The following is a 22,583-nucleotide window of genomic DNA, read 5'->3' as shown; positions in this document are numbered from 1 at the left end:
ACATAACATTTGATTAAATTAAGACATTATTTATGCTAATCGATGGTAATTTTTTTTATTGATTCAATCATCATCATACCCGTTGCGGGGGGGCGTGGAAAAGATATGATGATGATTTCGAAGCTTCCCGTGTTGTCGGAGATGATGAGATAAGCGTTTGAATGCTGCACGTTTGCCGTTACTTTAATCTTTGAAGTTCGTTGTCACGCTTGTCGACTTATAGCTGAGCGTATTAGCCGATAGTGCATATTATTAGAGATTATATAAGTCTTTTTTTGTTTAGTACAAAGCTAGTTTTGCAATTTTTATTATCAAAAGTGTAGCTTTTTCTTTAAAAAAATATCTTAAAAAGACCAATTATTTGAGTTCATCATCAAACCACGCAATAGTAACACCATATTATGACAACCTTATGCTCACATTATGGTCATGTTCATGGTGGTTATCTGTCGTGGCCGTGTGCATGAAGTATAGCACGCAGCTACCAGGCAAAAAAACGACCCATACATGGCACAGATGCTTACAAAACGGTGAACAATAGCGCGAATAGCCCACAGAAGCTCTCCCCCCAAGGCACAAACGTTTCGATAGTGTTGGCGTCGGTGGTCGTTGGGGTCTTTCCTTTTACCACCCACTGTTTGAGGGTTGGAAGGGGGAGTTGTTCCAACATCCGTACGAACATTTTTGGGTGTCTATTGTACCGTCGTCCACCAGCTAGCATGTGTGGGGTTGTTGTTTTTTCCTCTTCTCTCTTTACATTTTGATACCGAAAAACCTAGCTTTTATAACTTGTCTTCATCACCTTCACTACATGTGTGTGTATAGGGTGTAAAAAAATTTATGTTTTTTTTCAAAAACGAAATGATAGTTTTTTTACTATATGCTTGCAAAGAAGCAACAAAAAAAACACCAGCTAGTGATCGCTTTCAACTGTATTCACATTTGCTCTATCTGTGCGCTTTCTTTCTTCTACGCTTGTTATCGGAAAAAGATGTCCGAATGGAAGCAGTGGAGGATTAACATCATAAAAACACACCCGCGTACAGTCACAGATTGTTCATATAATGTTCCGTTGTATGGTTTTGTGGTTGTTTTTTTTATTCGTACCCAAGCGAATCGCACCTCCCGGTGTTACGGATTGTAGCCCCTGTAGCTAGTGTAGCGAATGTTGGGTACGATATTTGGATTATAATAAAACAGTTTCCAAGTGGGCAAAAAATGGTTTTCTGCCAGGTTTTGATATTGCAAAACAATCTGACCAAACTAGCGGGATTGTTGTCGGGACTTTCGTGGACAAGTTTTTGCTTGGTCGAATGGTGGTGGTTTTTTGTTTTGTATTTTAAACCAGATTACAAATTATGAAAAGAAATGTTTTTTAAACTAAAAAAAAGTAAACATTTCAAAATATATTTGGGGTCTGATGTAAAAGAATAACTGTTAACCCCATATTATGTCATACCTTCGGGGTTTATCAGCTACCTGAGAACACCCCCATAAGGAACTTCGAGATAAGGCTATTTAGTATCTTGGGAAGTAAAACAAATTTCTTTAAAATAATAATTTGAAAGCCACGATACACGATTTAATTTATTTTCAGGGTTGATTATATTTTGATAAAACTTTTAATTCAATACACCATCAAACATCAAAGTTACAGCTCAAAGAGTTACACAATTCAATTCAAAACACTTATGTCAAATGTTGAAGCGCATTTTCCTGAATATCTTTCAACCTATTGAAAAAATTTCAATATTTTTTTCGTTAAGTACTAAACAAAGGACTGATCTTTCAGAAAATTTTGAAGATTTTAATTTCCTATAATTTTTGGAAATTTACCAAGACAGTAGAAGATCAACTGATGTGGTTCTTCAGGTAATGGCAAAATTTGCAAATAAATGATACAAAACCAAAAACGGATGAATTTGGTTAATATTTCAATAATTGTAAAAAAAAGGTTGCAGAAACTTACCGCTGGATTTGCATAGAACGGAGCCTGATCGGCACCGATGGCCGGAAAGTAGGCAGCCATCGTTTCCGGCGAGTACGGTGCACTGTACATCGAGAGCGGTACACCGCCGGGACCGGCAATACCGGCACTCGCTAACCGCTGGTAGCTGATGAGATCATACTGACACGAGCACACCGTCTGGCCGGAGATCGGATCGGTAAAGATCGGTCGCCCCGTATCGCAACAGCGTCCACCCGAACCGCCTCCGCCGCCTGCCGCACCACCCGGCCCGGACGTCGGTGGACCGGACGTGGCCGAACAGGGAGATGCACTTCGGGCACTAGGGGGGACTGTTGTGACGGCCATCGCAACCGGCGCTGTCGGTGGTGATGATGGCGCAGACGGTACTGTCGGTGTAGTGCTCTGAAAAGGAAATTAAAAGACAGAAAAAACTCGAGTTGAGTGAAATTGAACGACATTACAAGCAATACAATTTTAACTGTCCCTCATCAACGAGGCGCGAACTCATCGGAACAAATTATTGCACGCTTGAAATTGTTCCACTGCATGTTCCTTTTAAGAGGGCAAGAACGTGACCGTTGGGAGTGAGTCACTTTTTTATTTATTTTAATGCGAGTTAGTGCGTGATGAAAGAACCAAAAAAAAAACAGGTGAACCAAGACTTGCCATTGCAACGGAAAGCCACTTACATGCAACCGGACAAGAACACGCACCTGAAGGAACGCAATAATAACATGATTAAGCCGCAAGCAATTGATGGAATATGGGAGGGAGATCGCGCGGCGTGTTCTTCACGCTGATATTGGCAACTGTCAACCGCATGTCAAATGTCAAAATCAATCGTGACAGACATAATCACCCCTTATAAATGGGGGACGGTGCGGAGGAGTTAGCAGTAGGGGATGAAGGTGCGTATTATCAGTACCACCTAATGGGTCGTCGCATGGAAGGGCTGTAAAAGGATAAAAAAAGTGTACTACCGATTCCCGCAGTGACCGATACACCAGTGGCACTGTTAGCAACCGTTTTCTAACGCGTTCGCGATCGTTCAGCGTAACGAGGTGTGTGAAGAAGCGCTGGGCAAATACGCCACCACCCCATAAAGCTCCCTATCAATATTGACTCTATAAATCACGTACGCATATAAAGTGAACCAATTTAATGTAATTACAAATACCGCGTCCTCACGATCGATAACCAGGGTCTCCACCCTGAGGGCATGTGTGTGTGTGTGATTGGTTTGAGTATGTGCAAACACACAGGGCTCTAAATAGCTTGTGGCGATGTGAACAACGGTGGCTGCTGCAACCGACCCGGACCACTTCTTATCAGGAGACTTCAACACCGTGAACGCTAGCACAAGACAGATACAGCGCGCAGCAGCAGCACGCTACCGCTACAAACCGCGTTCGGGAACTTGATGCGGCATTAAAAAAAGGCTGTAGAGGGCAGAAGAGTAGAACCTTTCTCGTGCCATCGTTTCCACGGTTTTTTTTTGTTTGCTTCCACCTCACTGGTTAAATTGAACAACGTTCTGTCTGTTGTTGCGCAGTCATTGATAACAGCAGCACACACTCGATGGGACCATGACAAAAACCTGCGACGAACTGCACACGATGTTCGACAACATGCGACGGTCACTAGAAAATCAAACCCAATGCGCATTGTGTTTGTTTAACAACACCAAACCAACAGAGTGTACAACGGGGTAAGGGGATCAGGGTATTCACTCCTAGGTATAGGGTGTCTGGATGCAATTTTTGCGACACTATGTCTCCTCCTCTGTGGCTTTCGATACGGTGAGATTTTTCGAGAGTATTTTAAGTATTCTTGTTCAAAAAGCCTATTTATCTGTATTAAAATGGGTACACGTCTACAACTCCATTCTAGATTTAATTGATCTACTTTTATCATACATGACTGCCATATATTGGATTCACTAGATTTAATTTTATTGGAGTCCTAAAGACTACATCCTAGTAATGCAAGAATTGAACGAGACTATCGTCCGAACCACTATTTGGCTCGTCTAATAGACATGAGATCTTTGTTGTGAGCACTAAATGGCCGTAGCTGGTTTGAATGTTTTGACCACTAAATAGGCTTTCGCCGAGAACTCCCTTCGGTATGAATAGTTTGGCGCACTAATATGATTTCGATGGTTAGCATTTAAAACATAATTAAACTTTTGTTCTCCTCTCACAGAATTTCCACATCCTCACAATTTCACAGTATCTGGCGTATGGCAAAAACAGGCTTTGTCACCACGCCTGTCACACATTCTCTTGCTCTAGCGATGACCTCGTTGATTATGTTGTGTGTGGTGATGTTTTTCCTACAAAATAACATCGATGCATGTAATAACTTTACGCTCGCCCAAACAACGTGTCAAGCTCGGGCGCAACAGTTCCGCAACGGCGAACGCAGAATACGATGTCCTCAAATTAGGCTCGTGATTGTTTGGCGGATGATACGCACGAGAAAGTACGCGGTGAGGTTTTGCATTCGAAGCACCGCTCCAGGCTAAAGCATATCAGATGTGGAGTTTTGCTGTGGCAGGGTAGAAAGCACTTACCAATCTGATATGCGTTCAGGTACGTGTGCAAATGCTCACACATCGGTTGAGGACGAACATGGCCCGAGCCAGATATTTACACAATGTTCGAAGGGTTTGTCCGTGCTGTGTGTTGGTGTATATGGCTGTGTGTTTGTGTTCAGAATGGGTACTTTCAGACGATGGGTAAGAAAATAAATATTTGCCTAACCATCGTGCATCGGAACGTTGCAAAATGCAACATGAACGTGCTTATTTGGATGCACATTGTGGTTTTAAAATATAAATAAATTACGCCCCTTTTTAGCTCGAAGTGAAACGATTGCCACACGGAGTTGGTATATTTTTAAATATTTTTAATCTTCTTATTACATATTTTATTTATTAACATTTTAATTCCCAAACGTTTAGGTCCAAGAGCTAAATTGTGTTTTAATATATTTGTAAATGCATCAACATTTTGTGTGATTCAATTAAATAGTCCGCCAATTCTAGAGTTTAAAACTGTAACACAACTTATCGCTCTGGAGAGTGTCAGAAACGTTGGAATGTAATGTGTAGCATTTAATTTTCCATCAGGGTGAGGTTCGTTGTGTTTACGCACATCTTTAACATCATCTATTTGATCTCGGCGACACTTCGTCCGAAAGGGTAGTGAAGTGTTACAAAGCGAACCGTTAAACCTAAAGTTGACAAGCCTTGGAAATTGGAATTGACTTTACACGGACTTGTTAACGCTGTGTCTTCGCTCATTGTTCGAGCAATTCAAAACCTCTCCCGTACCCATTCCGGAAGCTCTTCAAGTGTACAAGCTCTAACATCAAAAACTAAACTACCGCAATGGGCGATGTTTGGCTCTGAATTGAATGCCGTCCCCCACTTCACCGAACCCATGTCCGTCCGATTTTACCTTCGCGTTGAAATCGTTATCGAAACCCCGTCGGTGACCGATCTATCATTCGGGGCCTTTCCAGCGAACAAGCTCGTTTTCACCTATTTGACACTTATCTAGCACCTTCAAGAAAGCTTGCTAACCATGTTTTTTTTTCTAACCGACTACTCGCAATCAAATGTTACACATTTGGTCACTCGGTAAGGTGAGGTTACGTTTGTGGGAAGGTATGTATAAGAGGGGTGTGACACACCGAAAGGAAGTAGCTTGTTCGTCGTGTACGTTGCTAGAGCGTGTGCGACTTGTGTTTCGGACAAAAGTACGTCGTGTTTTGTCGTGTCGTTGTCCGTTGTCAACCTTGTCCGGGCAATGAGTTGACTGATTGATAAGCAGAAAATTGATTGAATTTCTTCCCTGTCGGTGTATCGCCGATCGGAGGGGTCTGTTGGAAGCCGCGAGGTCGGGACGGAGGTTGGTTCAATAGTTATAAGGACACTGATCAAACATGGTGTCTTCATCGTCGTATGTTTAAAAATATCTACCCACAATCGGTTCGTTTGGTTGTAGTTATGTTTTCGACGCAACCATGTAGTGTATATCTACAAACTTTAAAATAACCTCAACTTGTCCCCTGGACAAGTTTTAATTGAAATTAACAGCACCCGCATTGGTTCTCCGGGTGGGAAAAAAGTAGAGCAATTGGTGGAATAATAAATTGAGCATAAAATCCAATTACAAAACGAGCATCGAAATTAATCCAATTCGAAAGCCCCCTCAAAATTACAGCCATCGATCAGTGGCACTCAGAACCACCATCGCAGCGAGCGAAAGTTTGATCACTTGCGACACCTTCCCGAGGACTAACCAACTGCTACGGAACTTTAAACATGATGACAGCTTAAAGCGTTGGAATTTGTACGTAAACTCGTGCCCGGGAAAGGAGAACCCAACTTTTGGTTTCGGAGATATTAAGAAAGCAGCAAGACGAGACGAAGCCGGAATTGTTGACGTCTAGTGTTTCACAAAAAGAACACCGCAGCACATTCGAAACAGTGATGTTCGTCTTTCGCAGGGAGAAAAATAGACCGCAGCATGTGTAGTATACGAATGTAAGGATCAGGGTGAAGATCAGGGAAAGAAAAAAAAAACATGGAAGCTTCTAGTGTACCGTTCCGCGCGGCCTACTCAGTTGTTGTGTTTTATTAATATTTTATTTTGTCATTTGTCGAACGATCTCTTTCACTCGTACCCCGTACCACGGTCCGAAAGGGTTCGGTTTTCGGTTACTTAACGCGAGGTCAAATGGAAAGGCAAGGACGCGAACGGAACGGAATCGACAAATGGCCATTTTCAATAAAATTCTTGTTTCCCAGCGCTTATTTATTCAAACGAACCCGGCCCCGCCGCAGTCTTCTGCACGTCGACACTGAAGGTGACGGCGCGGACAAGTGATCGGTAAGCACCGGTGCATGTGAAGCAGAGGAGTGGCAATCGGGACAACAACCACCGTGGGGTCGTGGTTCCTTGGAGATCAAAAACCTTTTCGCCGGCGCTCAGCACACTCGGTGGCTCGATGGTGGTTGGCGGTGGATGAAAATTGACACTAAAATAACGACAACGATGACGACAGGCTTGCGACAAGGGGATGCGTGATGATGATGCGCGCATTGGCGGGTGTGAAAGGTGGTTGTGGAGACGATTGGAAACGGTTGGACAGCATCCTAAGCAATCTTGAAATCTTGATACGTCCCGGAGCAGTGACGGTGTGGACAAGCGCACGGAATGGGTACATAAGAAAGACGATCGACGACGGCAGGTAAAACACGGGACAGCAATCTGAGGATCGTGTTGAGAACGTATCAAAACGAGCTCGGCGCGTCGGCGAACGGGTTTAAGTAGTGGTGTGTGCCGACATGTTAGGAAATATCCCTCACGAAACAACGGAAGATAGCATTCATACCAGCAAAAAGAATCTTTTAAAATGAAATTAAAGCAGTAATTTAAAGAACTCTGTTAGGGTGATATATAAAGCTGGGATTTTTGAACAAAATATTTGAAGTACAACAAGATCCGCATTCGAGATCGAGATCCTCAAAATGCGGATATTTGAGAGATCTTGTAAAATGTAAAAGTTAAATGAATCAAATATTTTAGTAACTCTTTTAGTATCTCTTTTAAAACAAAATGTTTTAATATTACTAACCCTCCTTTGTAAAACTCTACATTGTTGCAGTTATAAAAATGGTTCGAAACACACACAGAAAAACAGAGTAGCATAAAATTTGTTTACTGCAGGTTCTTCTACATATGCCTCGCTTCACCTGGAGAACAAACTGGAGTGGCTTTTAAATAGTGCTATTGATTAAACAAGCGCCACCTTCGTTGAAAAAAACACCCCTATCCCGCGTGATCCAGGATCACTAAGAACTATACACCAGATGGCGCCACTTATTTACATTTTACTGCCATACCATTCGGAGCGGTGTGGCATTATTCACGGCATGCTCAGTAAACCGGGTGGACGGTGTCGATGGCAAGGTACACAGAGTAACCGCGTGAGGGAACACTCATTGCGGTGCGTAAAGTTTCGAGGAACCTTGGTCGGGTGCGCACCATTCCATAATCGAATATGTGTGATTTTTACGACCTATTCCGAATGCGGGAGAACGTCCCTTTCGACGACAGCACGCATCGGATCGTGCAATGTCTAAGCGTCGCTGTGCGTCAACGCTTGATGATGAACACGGAAACATGGGAACTCACCACCATCTGGGTAAATATTTTTATTTGCACAACATTTTCAGTCAGATTTTCAACCATATCGGTTTTCCGGCAGGAACTTTAGTATTTTTTAGTTGTTGTTGCTTTGCTTCTTCACGAACGCCTTATGGCTGTGCCATGGGTTTTGTGGAATTGAAACGCCATAAAGCGTGTGTGTGTGAGTAAGTATGTTTTGTGGTTCTCATGTAAAACTCCACCACTTGTAAAACCCAGCAGTGTGACAAGCAGGCGATCGTTTAGAATCGCCCTCGGTTTCGAACTATTTGGAGCGGCTGGAAATATTCTGGAGCACGAGCAAAAACAGTGTGTCGTAAAAGGACAAGGTGATACGATGTAACGCATCCCTGGAAGTGGTGGGTGGAAGGTAGGGAAGGGCAATTTGAAGGGTGTCTTTAGTTTGGAGAAGCATTTTCACGCCTCAACCTAATGCCACCGTTGCACGCCAACTAAACGCCCGTTGTAATGCTAACCGTGTACTACACGGCATGATGCCGGTTGTGAGTATGAAATAACATTTTATGGCATCAATATGGCAAGTTGGTTTGTGATCGAAACGCGAGTTGTGTGTGTGTACATTGCGTTACTAACGAACAATCACGAATAGTTTTATTTGTTTGTCGCCCTTATTATGGAAGGCGTTTGGTGGAAATGGGAAGTTGTTTGTGGCTGTGGTAGTAGTAGAATAAATCATTGTTTTGTCACACTTCTCCAACAAAATCCATCAATAATTAGAACGACAAAACAAAAATCAATTTAGAATAGAAACTATATAAAAAAACAACAAACACGAATGCACCTTCCGGATTGCTGATCCGTGTCCTTGTATATTGTATGTCAGCTTTAATGGCGCTGCCATTTAGGTGGCTTCCTTCCATAGTTTGCAGCCTTTTGGCAAGGTCCCTTTACAACATCGAAGCTTAGAGCAAAGAATGAGCCTTAAAAAGGCAATCGGCTTTTTAAGCCTTTCGGGAACCGTTGGTGCGCTTGTTTGTGTTGCGTGTCCCGGTCCAATGTCACCGACCGGAATGGGTTTAAAAATAAAAAAAAAACAGCCGACCCACCCCGGGCCGTTCCCTCTGACGTTCGCACTTTCGTGTCATCGGAGGTTTTTCTCATGTTCACCCCTCCCCCCAACCCCTGGCGTGCATGTCCGTTTGTGCGCATTTGCTCGGTGGCTTGGTGTGTATGTTTTGAAAATTTTGTCGGAACCGTGAAATAATATTATAATCGGATTACGCTTTACATTTTATGTTTACTACTAGTTTTGCTTTCCCGGCGCTGTGTCGGAAACATTGCCCCAGAGTCGGAGAGAGAGGGAGGAAGAAGAAAACAACCAGAGCAACAAAAAAAAAAACAGAGAACAAAACTAAAACCCGTTCCCTTGGACAAACCCACCCCGGGGACACACCGGGAAATCTTTCTCCGTTTCACCGACCGGTGAGCAGCGTTCGGCTTTTGTTCGAGCGATTTGCGTTGTCTCAGCGTGTGACTGTGCGACTTTTGTAATCGCATAGAACGTATCGCTTTTAAAAAAAGAAGAATTAAGCATCGAACCAGGAAATGGAGCAAAACACTGAAACACGCCTAGATCTGTACAGACAGCAAAGTGAGAATTCGTGCCTAATTGCACATATTTTAGCGCTTAGCTTAGCCCCTTCACTGGGTGCCATTGTGCCACTACAGGGATGGCAAGTCACCGGGCAAAACATAATAATAGTTTGCCCGGTGAAGAATCTACACCATGGGTTCGCTAAGCCCTTTTCGGGCAGAACAACAACAAAAAAAGGTGAGAAAAACTTGATTCCAATAGTACGCACGGCATAAAAGTAGGAGAACGTTTTAAGACCACGCCCAGAGCGCTTCAACAATTATGCTCGCTTGTGTGCCTCACCGCTGACTCACATTAAGTAAACAAAAGCCCTCAATGAGTATGTATTTATTACAAAGCAGAAGAGAAAAAAACGGCGCCCATAAAGATGGAAGTTTGTTTGCTTCTGTAGCATTGGAAAACTGTTTCTAACTGAAAATCCCTCATTCCACACTATGAACGGTAGTGATCTTCCCCTGCCGTAACCGATGATCATGGCTGGTTGTTACGTTGTTGTCGTTTTCGTGCAAACGGGAACGAATTGGAAGCATTGGAAGCAGAATGTGAATTAAGAAAGGGCTTAACTACAATTTTTAATACATGTGTAACTACACGTTCACTGGACGCTTCACTGCGCTTCGGTCTAGCCTAGTAGGGTTAGCCATTTAGGTCCACAGCAAAACTCGAGATTCATCAAGCGACGAACCCCAAGAAAGAAAACATAGGAGGGATCGTAACACCTACCGCTTAGCAAATAATCGTTTTCCCCCTTTTTTAATGTGTGTATATATTGTAAGTTTATCTCTTTCTTCCCTTTTTGCAACATAATCATGTTGGTTGTGTAGCTTTCCTGTTTCTGTGCAGCATAAAATGCGTTGGGGATTTAGACCAGCAGACATTGCTGCAGCATCAAGCGGCGTTTGCGCGAACACGGTTGAGAAGAGCAAAGGGAAAACAACGCTTGGTTAGCAAAACGTGCTACGAAAACTCTAGCCCAAAAGGGCAGTCATTAATTGTAATGATCGATTTATTTCCCTCTTTCTCGGTTCGCTGCATACGGTTTTTATTGCTCGCCTTATCTCACCAACGGAATCCCCCAATATGCCAATGGAAAGAGATGCATACACACGATGGTTCAGCATCGCGGCCATTTATTAATTTGTCCTACCCCCAGCTCCTCTTTCCGTCCCCTTCATCCCCCCACCATCCCTTAACGAACCACAAACTGAAAAGCCGATCAGTCATGCATAAGTGATGTACGCAAGCAAGTTGTGCAGTGAAGCTGAAGTAATTTGACATCGTGGTTTCAACGTGGCTCCCTTCAGCCACGATCGATTCGTACTGGAGGTTTGGCATACGAGATGGCAAGATGGCCGAATGGAACACCGAATGGTACGATGATGGTATTAAATATCAGCTTGAACGAGTTACGCATCCACGAAGCTCACAGCGATTAAGTGATCGAGATCTCCGGCGATCGAGATGGCAGCAAGTAATGGTGGCGTCTGGTGGTGAACGCATTGCCTAACAACAAAACGCGCATCGTACGAGAAGAGTGTATATTTGTCATCAGTGGCAATTGTAATGACTCAATTGCGTTGCTGTAAATTCAATCATCCAGTTAATGCGTGTTTGTAGCTTCTTTTATTACTTTGTAAACCATTCACTCGGACGGTCCCTACTTCCAGCTAGGAGAATTGATTGAGAGTAGCAAAATTTTGTCGAGTCGGAATTCATTTGTTTCAAACCCAAAATCAACAAAATGGACAAATCGGAAGAAAGCTTTCACTCCGCCAGCTGCCCAAACTCGGGTCATCGGTTGAGTGAGGGCAATGAAAACACATCTCCAAACTGTCAAACGCTTCTCATACACGAACGATCCTTGTCCGCCGTTGTTGCCATATGGTCTGGAGTGAGTTTCCCGCCTGAAGCCGTCGGCAAAAATTCGTCAAACGTTGTTTTGCTTGGCAGAGCTTCAAACTAATTGAAATGTTTTGTGCATATGTGCCGCATTCTGTGCGTAGCATTGCACTCGAATTTTTGCTCTTTTTCCACACACACACTCATACACTACTACAACTTTGCATTTGTGTCGCTTTTGTGCTAAATTTTCTGACAAACAAAAAGCAAAATCCTACGGATTTCCCAACCCAAAAAGTCAGTCCGTACGGCCGTTTGATCCTGATCCGTTGCTAATCCTTCGGGAGCGGCTTTCGGCTGTTGTAGTAAGTTTGTCGATGGCACTTATTTAGCCAAACCTGCAAGGTGACGAATGTATTCCGTCAAATCCGAGAAAGTCAACCGTTAACGTACGAAACAAATTGACCGTAACCGGGACACATACTTTTCAAGGACCTTCGCACGTTTGCACCGTTTGGGTTTTTTTTCCCTGTCCTCTTCTCCTCGAAATGGGTGATGATCTGTGCCGAAACCGTGCTGCTGGGTGTTTCGGTTGAGTGAAAGCACATATCGCAACGAAAAGGCAAAAATGAGATCGAACTCTCAAAAAAAAATACCCCGTGGCTCAATTTCAGACACGCCAAACAAACCAATTATCACACCGAACACGCCTGAACCGACAGCTTATTGAGGCGCTAAATTAATTTTCTAACGTACCTTTCAAAATTCAACCGACGGCCTGTGTTCCGCCGGATACACGCTGTTGGTTGTGTTGGCAGGAGCAGGAACACAACTTAAAGGGAAAATTATAAAGGGAAAAAACGAGCAACGGTGCAACTGTATCGTGGTGGAAAACGAACCATTCAAACATTTGTTTGGAAAAATTGTAGCCAATCGGCTGTATACAATCGTGGCGCGTGAAAAGTGTATAGAAAACGTGAAACAAGAGCAAAAACAAAAAAACAACAAGAAAATATCATTTAAGCTGCCAACAGAAACACAGATAAAATAAAAGAAAGAAGAAAAACAAAACACGTTGCTAACGTGAAAGTGAGAACTGAACAACGATTCGGACAAGATTCGAACAAACAGAGACGGGAAAACGTTGTTCGACAACGGTGTACGTTTGTTTTGTTTGTTTATTTGTTTGATTGTTAGCGTTGCTTTCATTTCGGCGAAATGTGAGCTTTTACCTTCATCTTGTTTTTTTTTCATTTCACGCTTTGTACGAGTGCTTTGCGTGTTTCATGAGGTCCTTGAAGGGAAGCGTGTTTTCTGGTGGCGTCGGTTTTTTTTCCTCTTTTAAAAATGGACTCCCACAAAAGCATAACAACATTGATTCAATGTCGAGTACAAAAACAAAACAGTTAAGCAATGAAACATGAAGCTATCACGATACAATGACTGAAGTTTGAGCAAAAAAGAGGAAAAAATATTAAAAAAAGAAAATAACAGCAATTTGAAATAATTGTGACAAACAAACAATTCAATCGAACAAATGTTTCTACATATTTTGTGAATGTTAAACAGGTCAGCAAACAAACATAAAAAAAATTACACAAAAAAAACCATTCCCTCCTAAAGTCTGCTCGAATGCTTCCATTAATGCACTGCATATACTGTACAATGCAGTTGTGATGTTAATGCTGACTGACAGCTTATTAAGGTACTGCTGCAAACTCCTGTCCAACTCCCGTACAACTCCAGCCAAAAGAGAGGGTATCAAACAAAATCAGCGCACAGAAAAATAGTTCCCTGGTCGAGGCGTATATGTTTTTCGCCACTTTCATGCAAACTCACGATCTTTTCTACATGACAGCTGACTGACTGCGTTTGCCTACGTATGTGTGTGTTGGATGAAGGATGCACGTGGGAAGGAGAGAAAGGGGAGTGGGGGAGGAAAAAAGGAGTTCGTAACCTCAAATGCTGATTCGATGGCTGAAGCCTCGTAGCGGAGGACAATGTTATTACAAACCGACTGACAGGCTTTTTCCAGGCTTCCTCCAGCTTTTCCCCTATAGCTAACCCCTTTTGCTAGTTCTCGCCCCCTTCTCACCCTCCACCTACATCCCATCTTCTCCAGGTACCTTCGTTCTACAGGCCTACATGGGTAAATGACATGGATGGTACATGTGTTATGTATGAGTTTTTATTGAATTATAATGTTATTTCGCGTAATGAGATTTCAGGTTCGGGCGTTTTTTTTTGTTTTGCTTGTTTCGTTGCTGCTCAGAGCTTTTCTATGGTCGAGTTTTACACGTTCGAGCACGTGTATGGTAAGTGGGAGGTGTGTGTATTTTTTTGCTGTTGCTTTTGTTCAGTCTGAAGGTAATGTTTGGCACGCGGCACTGGAAAACCTCATCAACAGTGTTCCGATGCCGATCATTCCACATTAGCCGACATTTACCTCATCGAACTTTTGTCCACTTTTGTCTCGTTTGTACTACAAAATGGGAGATTTTTTTTCGCTTCTGCTGCTTATTTAATCTACCCAGCAATGGGTACAACTACGCATTAAAACATTCATTCAAATCGTACTGAAACTGTACACAATTGGCGTGAAATTGTTGCACAACATTTCACACTAGCCAGAAAGTCGCCAGTTCAACCGGCAAAAAGCTTCAAAAGGTGTCGAATAATATATGTTTTGTGGCTTTTTGTTTTGGTTTTTTTTTATTCTTCCCTAACTATATTCCCGAGTCTCAGAAGCAAAAACATGAGTGTAACAACCCGATTCCCCAACGTATACGCAGTTACGGGGAAGCAGACAAAAAAAAACAAAACAAAAGGTATAGATTTAATGTTATTTTCATGTTTTAATGCTTATCAGATCTGATGTTTTGAAAATGGCGGAACTGACGGATACTGACGGAGCGGACCGAACAGCAGCGTCATGTTTCGCGTCCGTTTCGGTACGGAGTGTAATTCTCTGCTCTTTCACGTACAACACACGCCGTAATGGTCTTTTGTCAAACCTTTTGTTCCCAATGCTGCTTTCCATGTTCCGACGGTTCGAGTTTTCCATCGTCGCACCGGTTGGTTGTGTTTGCGTGTGTTTTTTTTTTGGTTTTTGGCACCACTGGTTTTGCTTAAGGGGAAGAAGGGTTTTCGTTTCACATTTCGGCTATCCATTTTTTTGTTTTAGTAACATACAACATCTAACGCCCATAATTACCATTACCGCGCGCCATAGGTTGGTCGATGGTTGTGATGGTGAATTTTTTTCCCAAACTAACGCCGCAAAGCTGCCAGCGACCGCGGCACACCTTAAGCGAGCAGAAGTTCTACGCGTTTGAATAAAATTAATTATCTTGACGGTCGTATTTGACGGTTTTTTTATCATGACCAACAAAATGAATTCGCTCTCTCTCTTTCTTTTGGTCACTTCAGATATTGAGGCAGAGCACTATATGCCAGGGTCCGATTTTGTGTGTTTCTAAAACTTTTTTACAAGGCCATATTTGTTCTATCACAAACATGTAGCGTTCCGGTTTGGTTACCACCCTTCCCTCGCTTCCCGAATCTTCGGTTAGAATCGATTCCCGGCAGCCAAGCAAGATGGCCATTTTCTTTCCCCTCGCTTACCAATTTGCGCCCGTAAGGCACAACCCTTGGTGTATTTTGGAGAGAGGAATTCCTAGGGACCCTTTAGGTTAGGGAACTCTAGCAAAAAAAAGGTGTGTTCTGCCAGCTGAACACGCTTGTTGGCCATGTTGTTTACTACTGCTGGAGAAGTGTTGGGTTTTTTTCTCGTTTCGTTCGTTAATAAATCGTTAAATACACTCTTTACAGCCGTTTATCCAGCGGCGCAATAAGAACGGTGGCAAATGTTGTTTTTCCACCCAATGTGTATACACACACACATCTTTACAAACATATACATTGTACGTGCCATTTTATGACCTTCTCTATAACGAGGCACTAGGCACAACAAAACGAAAAAATCAGTTCGGCCATCTTGCCGTGGTGGCAGGTTTTCCTGATTTCCCGCAAAATGCTTTCTGTTGTGTTTGTTTTATCTGTACTCTTGATGTTCCCTTTTCTTTTTTTTGTACTAGCGCACTAACCGGAAAATAGATTCCACACTAATTCTACCGAAGGCCCTCAAACAACTCGTTCCGTATTTATTGCATCTGGTCTAATCAATACAGGCCTTACAAGCGTGTTCCCCCCGGTACCAAGCGATGTGCGACCAAGGTGTGTATATGTTTTGGGTGTCATACGGTAGCAACCAATTTTGAGGCCTTCCGTTTCTATTTTCGCACTCGAAATCGAACAAAATTGAAAACAGAATGAAGGAATTAAAGAGTGTGAATTTGCCGTATGGATCACATTAAAATGAAACCATGTTTTTAGTTAATAAACAAAGACAATTGGAAGTTTTCGCTCTAGTTTTTGCTGTTGAATCCTTTCCGCCAGCTAGAAGGGCTTAGAAGCGTTTTGTCAGTCAGTCAGTTTTTTGCTCTGGTATTAAATTTCACAGAAGACTTAGTTTCGAGGTCGTAGACACTCGGTGTACTCTAGGTGTACAGCAAAAAAAAAACCGCCCACAGCTCGTGTGTCTTCAATCTCCTCGTCCAATTCTCCAGCGTTTCTGCAAACGTTTCGTCCGCCTAGCTTTCGTGGAGCTTCGTGCAGACTTCAATTACATCGATTTGCTCTGACTAAGCGAGGAAACAAACAACTAGTACAACAAGCATAAAGTTGGTAGCAATCTCTTCCTCATCCTCCCCCTCCCCCTTTCTTGCTTCCCCTCGGGATTTCCATCACCTCCCCCGTTGGTTGCCACCGTGGTTCCACTCCGTGCTCACGTGCCACAGATCCTATCCAGTACGGGCTGTGAGTCCGGGCTTGTGTACCTTTTTTTTCGGTGTATTTATTACACATCGTCATGATCATGAGCACACACCAACAGCAAAACGAATGCCCTAGGTTCAACGTTGCTGCCTGCCGGATTAGTTTGCAATTGTAAAACAATACGTTTTCCGCCACTCATTGCCCCACGTGTAACGGTGAGTACCCTTCCCGGGGAAACTGACGCCAGCGAGTACAAAAACAACATAACATGACTTCAATTCGTGGTGAAGGAACAAACCGAACAAAAAAAAAACACAAAAATCAGCAAAAACTCAAAGTAGAAAAATGAAACAGCACACGGTGGGACGTTGGTGGTAGTAGCGTCATGATTGTCATGAAACATGATGTCGTGGTGGGATTGCGATCCGCTCACGAGCCATATGATCATCCTACTGCCGGTGCGGCGAAATAAAAGCCCTATTAATTAATTAAAGCTTTTTAAACATTCAGTGTCATGTCTGGTGCGCATTAACTACTCGCTGTTACCTCGTATGACGTGTATGACGCAAAGAAACAAGTAATGTAAGCTGTTCTGGTCACAAAGAAAGAATGTGTGTGTAACAAAGTACGCACAAGCTTACAAATGATCCAGTGGCTTGTGTAATGGATGAATGTTTTGGGACGTAGGATTTCCATACGCATTATACTCGTTTCGAGCTGTTTTATTGTTTTGGGGAAATTAAAAACTAAAATTACTAATTTTTCTACACCTTAACTATTTTTATTTCACAACACCACAATGGTTCAAAATCAACCGGGCGTGTGGTAGAAAATATTAACACTCTCCTTCTCTCTGCTCTCTATCCCAATCATGGTGTGCAGTTGGGGTTGTTGGGTGGTTTGAAACAAAAACAGAACATGATTTATGTATTACACGATCATAAATTAACAGCAAATAAGGCTACCGCCGGTTTATAGACACTTGGAGCGTAAGCTAACGAGCGTGGCCTAACGCTGCTTTTCGTTGAGCATCAACACACCCGGGGGGCCGAAACCGGGCACCAACTAATGGTGCGCCGTTGCGATTTAACAAATATATACATAGATGTATATGCACGTACACGTATAGAAATACATCCCCATCCCAAAGATGGACTGAACGAAACGATCGATAAAATTAATACCAACATCGGTTTTAACATTCGCCACCGGTCGATAAACGGTAAACGGTTATGGTCTCGTGGCTAGTTAACTGACCGATCATCACATCAACCCTGAGCCGATCATCATCACCATCATTATTATTGTCGTCATCGTCACCGGGTATCAAATCCTTCCCGTTTGGGGCCCACACCTCACGCGTTTCCCTGCCTGGGTTGATGTGAAGTAAGCCATTAAACACACCCGCAACATCTATAAAGCCCTGTCCCAGGTTTTCAAAGGATGGAAAACCGAACGCGCGACACAAAGCCGGGGATCGTCGCCCACCGAAAGCGAATCTTTTCTTCGCGGCCTTGTCTATCGATCTATCGGTTCGATCGAGTCGGGTGATAAAAAAACAACGGAAAGAAAACGCACCACAGCGGCACGACAAATGGGGCCTCCGCGCGTTTGTTTTGCGGTTGTAGCAAAGATTTTTTGGTTTTTCTGGGATCGGTGTAAGACCGCACGCTAACCATATGGGTGACCATAAAATATGACCATTAGCGGTATTAATCTAGCACCGGCCCCAGAAAAAAAATCCTTTCAGCTCAACCTTTCGATCGGACGCTGTTTGCCTTTAAACTATGCGACTGTTGAGATGCGATCGTGATAGTAAAACGGTGATCTTGTAGTAAAACATGAAAATTGGACGGTGAAGATGGTGATTTGAATAACATCCAATTGGGTTGCGGGTGGGGGGCAGGAGGAGGAGGTGGGAGTAAAATTTATGCCCCTCTGTCTTAGTCAAATAACCGGTCTTTATTGGGCGGTCCGTAGATGGTGAATAATAATCCGTCGATGGTAAGCTTTGCGTACGATCATGCAAATGTGTAACAAAAGACAGTGAAAGAGTTTCATAGTTTTTTTCTTTGGAGGGCGATTATATCGATTGCTGCTCATTTTCTAAACAAGGCACCATAAAACAACAGATAACACAGCGCACAATGCATGTCGCCGGGGAACTACGGCTATGAGGGTATGATATTTGCCTACACAACCTATAAGCCGTATTTAACTACTTAATCTGTTGTGCTGGTTGTGCTTTAAATCGAACCAAACATTTATTGGAATCGGAGTGGAATGAAAACACAACGCTATGAAATGAGATAAAGAAATGTAGAGAAATTTAATAGAATTATCTTAAAAACTATTTTCAAATTCTTCTCCTGTATGAACATAACCAAGGTGTTAATGATTGTAACAAAAAATCGTTTAAATCCTTTATCATGATTGCATCATTACAGAAGTTTCGATTTGAAGTGATAAAGTTGCAGCCATTTCTGGAATCTTTTCAAGTTAAATTGGAATGTGTTCAAGTAGAAGAAGAATTTATCCAGCCTTTTCAAGCTTTTTCCTACCAGAAGTAGTTGTGTAGAATCAATTTCATCTTTAACTATATCTTGAAAGTGAGAAGAATTCCAGATCTACCTACACACATTCCAGTTTAGCTTGCAAAGAATCCAAAAACTGATTCCAGCCATTATCCCTTGTACTCAAAACCCGGGTATTCTCAAATGCACTCAAATTTAATACTTAAGCTACAATCTACAACAGTCGTTCGGCAGGATGTGTGAAGAACTGTTTTTTTTTTTTCTTTTTTCCCAACACGGAAGTGGTGATAAAAATCCCAACATTATTAAGAGGGGAATTCAAAACCCAAGACCACCAAGAAAAACCCGAAACCCATACCCATTGTAGACCACGTTCACACGTACGTCCTTTGTCCATATCCCTGGAGAGTCATTCTTACCGACTGTCACCTTCGTTCGTGCGCTTACAAACTCCTTCCAAAAACATATGGGGTGTGTGGTGCGTACGGTTTTGGCAAATAATGAAAAGATCGCAACGCTGATTTCTGATTCCATCTTCGACACGCTAGGACGAACCCCTTGCATTCGGCAAACGGAGAACCCTTAATCACATTAAACGCCATCGAGTGATGGTGCTAATAAACACATTAAACCGTAAACGTAGGAAAACAGATTTTCCATAAATAAACAATATAAAAACCCCGGATGAACGCTGCCGCGTTGCAGTGTAGTCGCACAAGGGTCACACAAGAAATTCGCCCGTTTTCGGTGATTGGTAATGATACGCTCGAACAACAGCTGGACTGGCTATTGGAGTTTTGAAGATACGATTTAAGATTTGGTGATTTGGCGTGAGAAATGAGCAGAATTTTCCACAACATTCTTTGAGACACAAAAGCCCGAATGTCCGAAGGGTGAAAGGAACTCGCACAAACAAAAAAACTCTTTGCTTGTTGGTCCAATAGACTAGCCCGGGGAAAAGAGGCGAATGGTGATGATAGTCATCATAACAATAATAATAATGACGACGAAGATGAGCAGGATCTGGGATGGAATGATGATAAAGTTCTTCCGGATGTTGACAGCTCATCGTCCGCCCAGGTCAACCTCAACAAAAAAAGGGGGCAAGATTTTGTTACCGCCCAACCGATGGATACGAATGATAGATGAAAGTCTTCCCTTTTTTCCTTCACCGCTTTGGGCTTAAGGATTGTTTCCGGGTGAAAAATGTGTGTGCCCATCCAACCGACAGATGACCAATCGTGAAAACACGACGCATCCGACCGCCAGTGGTCCGCTTTGGGGGTGGTGGTGGTTATGGGTGTGCTGGATTTCCCGATGCTACGATGGTTGGGCAATAAAAACCGTTTCATTTTTATTCCATAGTCGTATAAAAGTTATATCAAACGGACTTACACCTACGAGTTGAAGTTCCTTTTGGGATTTTGGCGTGGAAGGAAGAAGATGAAGATGGGTGAAGGTATCAGCAGTTTGCTTAATCTTCGCCTGCTTTATACACGACTTCGTTTCATTTCGCGGCTGTTTGTTTTTGTTGCCCGGCAATGGTTCGCACAATCATATAAAACCGAAAACCGAAGCACCACCAAGATAACTACACACACCCCCGGCATACAGGCAGACAGAAAGCAAACGAACCGCAAAACCCGTACCCGGCGTGAATATGGACATAAATTTCGTCGAACCATAAAATGTAATATTTTATTAATATTAATATTTACATTGGAAATGCGACTGCCAATGGTTTGCTGACGCGCGCGCACGCTCACACCCGTCGTCCGGGATCGGCGAAATGATGATGCCCTTTTTATCTACACACCTTCGCCCAATTGACGATTGATGTCGTCGATGTTTGGCACCGATAAGTTGACCCAAACTGAGGGTGAAGGTGAGCGGGGAAAAAAAGGAGGGAAGACTCACAGCGATATGATCCGGCTGTGGCAAAGACTGTGTCTGTGGCGAATATCTTTTACACTGAGCCGTTCCGCCCCGTAACCCGTAAGGATAAAAATGGAAATATAAAACAAATGCACTGAAGGATACAATATTATCGAACTCTCATTCCTGTCATTTTTGCGTTTCCCCGTTTGTGGAACAAACATAAATGATACTTCGTTGTTCAAGATAATAAATGATGGTTCGTTTTGAAACAAGGGGAATTTTCGTCTCCAAAGAGAGGGAGTCTCAATATCCCCCCAGGACACAGAATTCTTGGAGTTGTTGAAGTGCAGAAATTGAAGTTGATTCTCCCTTCAACAAGTCAAGACTCACAAAGTCAGTTTCGATCAAGTGTGACATTAGTTTCGACACCGTTCTTTTCCACATTTGTTGGTTAGCATGTATCAAACTTGCTGGATTATATACCCCAAGGTACTCTGGAATTGTGGGCGATTTAGTCAGAATATTTTTCTCGCCTATTCTAGCACAACGGAACAAAAGCGGAAATTCCAACGGCAAGCTGTATTTATCAACGGTTTCAACGGTGAAAACAAGAAGGATCAAAACCCTGTAACCCAATACCCAGGCTAGAATCATTTATTAAAATGCTCTCTTTAAGCCCACCGCATCGATGCGTGCGAAAGGATATTAAATGTGGCTCTTGGCGGCACATCTACACAGCCGGCGACCCCGGGGCTGCCGTTCATCAATATTTATTAAGAAACTGATTTTTCCCCTTCCTGGGAGTACACTATTCCGTACCGTTTACCGCAAAAACAGGATAAACATCCTTTCCCGTCGCCGACGCCGTTTCACCCTCCCGGTTCTGACTGTTTGGACACTGTTTTGGGCACTGTTTGGCCGTTCGGTTTAACTTTTTGTTTACTTAGGCAATGATGTGTGTTATTTCCTTCGGGCTATTATCCTGCGCTAACATGCACTCAGGTTTTTCACCGGTTTTGGTCCCATGCGGGGTTTATGGGTTTTGTTTTTTCTTCACTCTTACTTATAACACTTCGATGTTCTCTCTCTCTTTCTCGTCCTCTCAGTAACAAGGATACATGGGTGTGAGTGTCCCTTTGGTTGAGGATAACACTGACACGGCTCGGCTGACAAAAGATAGATAGTTTTGTGGTTTTACGCTTTCTGTTGATTTTACCTTTCAATTGTATCCTCTTTGACCTCCTCGGGTTTGCAGTTGGGAAAAATGGGAACTGCTATTGCAAATGGTATATACCATCTATTCCGATCCCATTCACAAAACCCCAGAACATTCAGGACGACGTACGACCAAAAACCCAACCAACTAAAAGAGTAAAAGCACGGTTGAAAGTTTCTTGCACGGTTCTGATGGACTTTAATGTGATTATAATTCATTCCCATAGCAAAACTGTCACAACATTTTCGTTTCAATTTTTTTTCTTATTTATGATGGTGGAATGGTACCCTTCCGATGTTCCACCCTCAACCCCTGCAGGGGTGTCCCTCGCACACCGAACCGTTTGCTGCTTTTCTGTTCGATTTCTGTTAGTTTCTATTTTCTGTAGCCCTGTTTCGTGATGTTGTTTTTGTGTCGTTTGTTGTTTGTTGCTATAAATATTAATACTTCCGGTGTGCGGAACTGGCGAGCACGA

The 22,583-nt window shown here is 42.9% G+C and overlaps 1 protein-coding gene across 1 annotated transcript in view; it reads right to left on the bottom strand.

The window, feature by feature from the left end:
* LOC125767846 (homeobox protein araucan) overlaps positions 1-22,583 on the bottom strand; it is a 65,770-nt gene that overhangs the window by 23,869 nt on the left and 19,318 nt on the right. Inside the window, exon 2 of the mRNA XM_049434769.1 lies at positions 1,970-2,371. Within this exon, the coding sequence (XP_049290726.1) occupies positions 1,970-2,371 (402 nt within the window). The remainder of the gene's footprint in view (positions 1-1,969; positions 2,372-22,583) is intronic.

The sequence above is a fragment of the Anopheles funestus genome, chromosome 3RL (assembly GCF_943734845.2).
Source record: "Anopheles funestus chromosome 3RL, idAnoFuneDA-416_04, whole genome shotgun sequence".
Lineage (NCBI taxonomy): Eukaryota > Metazoa > Arthropoda > Insecta > Diptera > Culicidae > Anopheles > Anopheles funestus.
The sequence above is the reverse complement of the archived record's forward strand: the minus strand, read 5'-3'. Positions and strand labels throughout refer to the sequence as shown.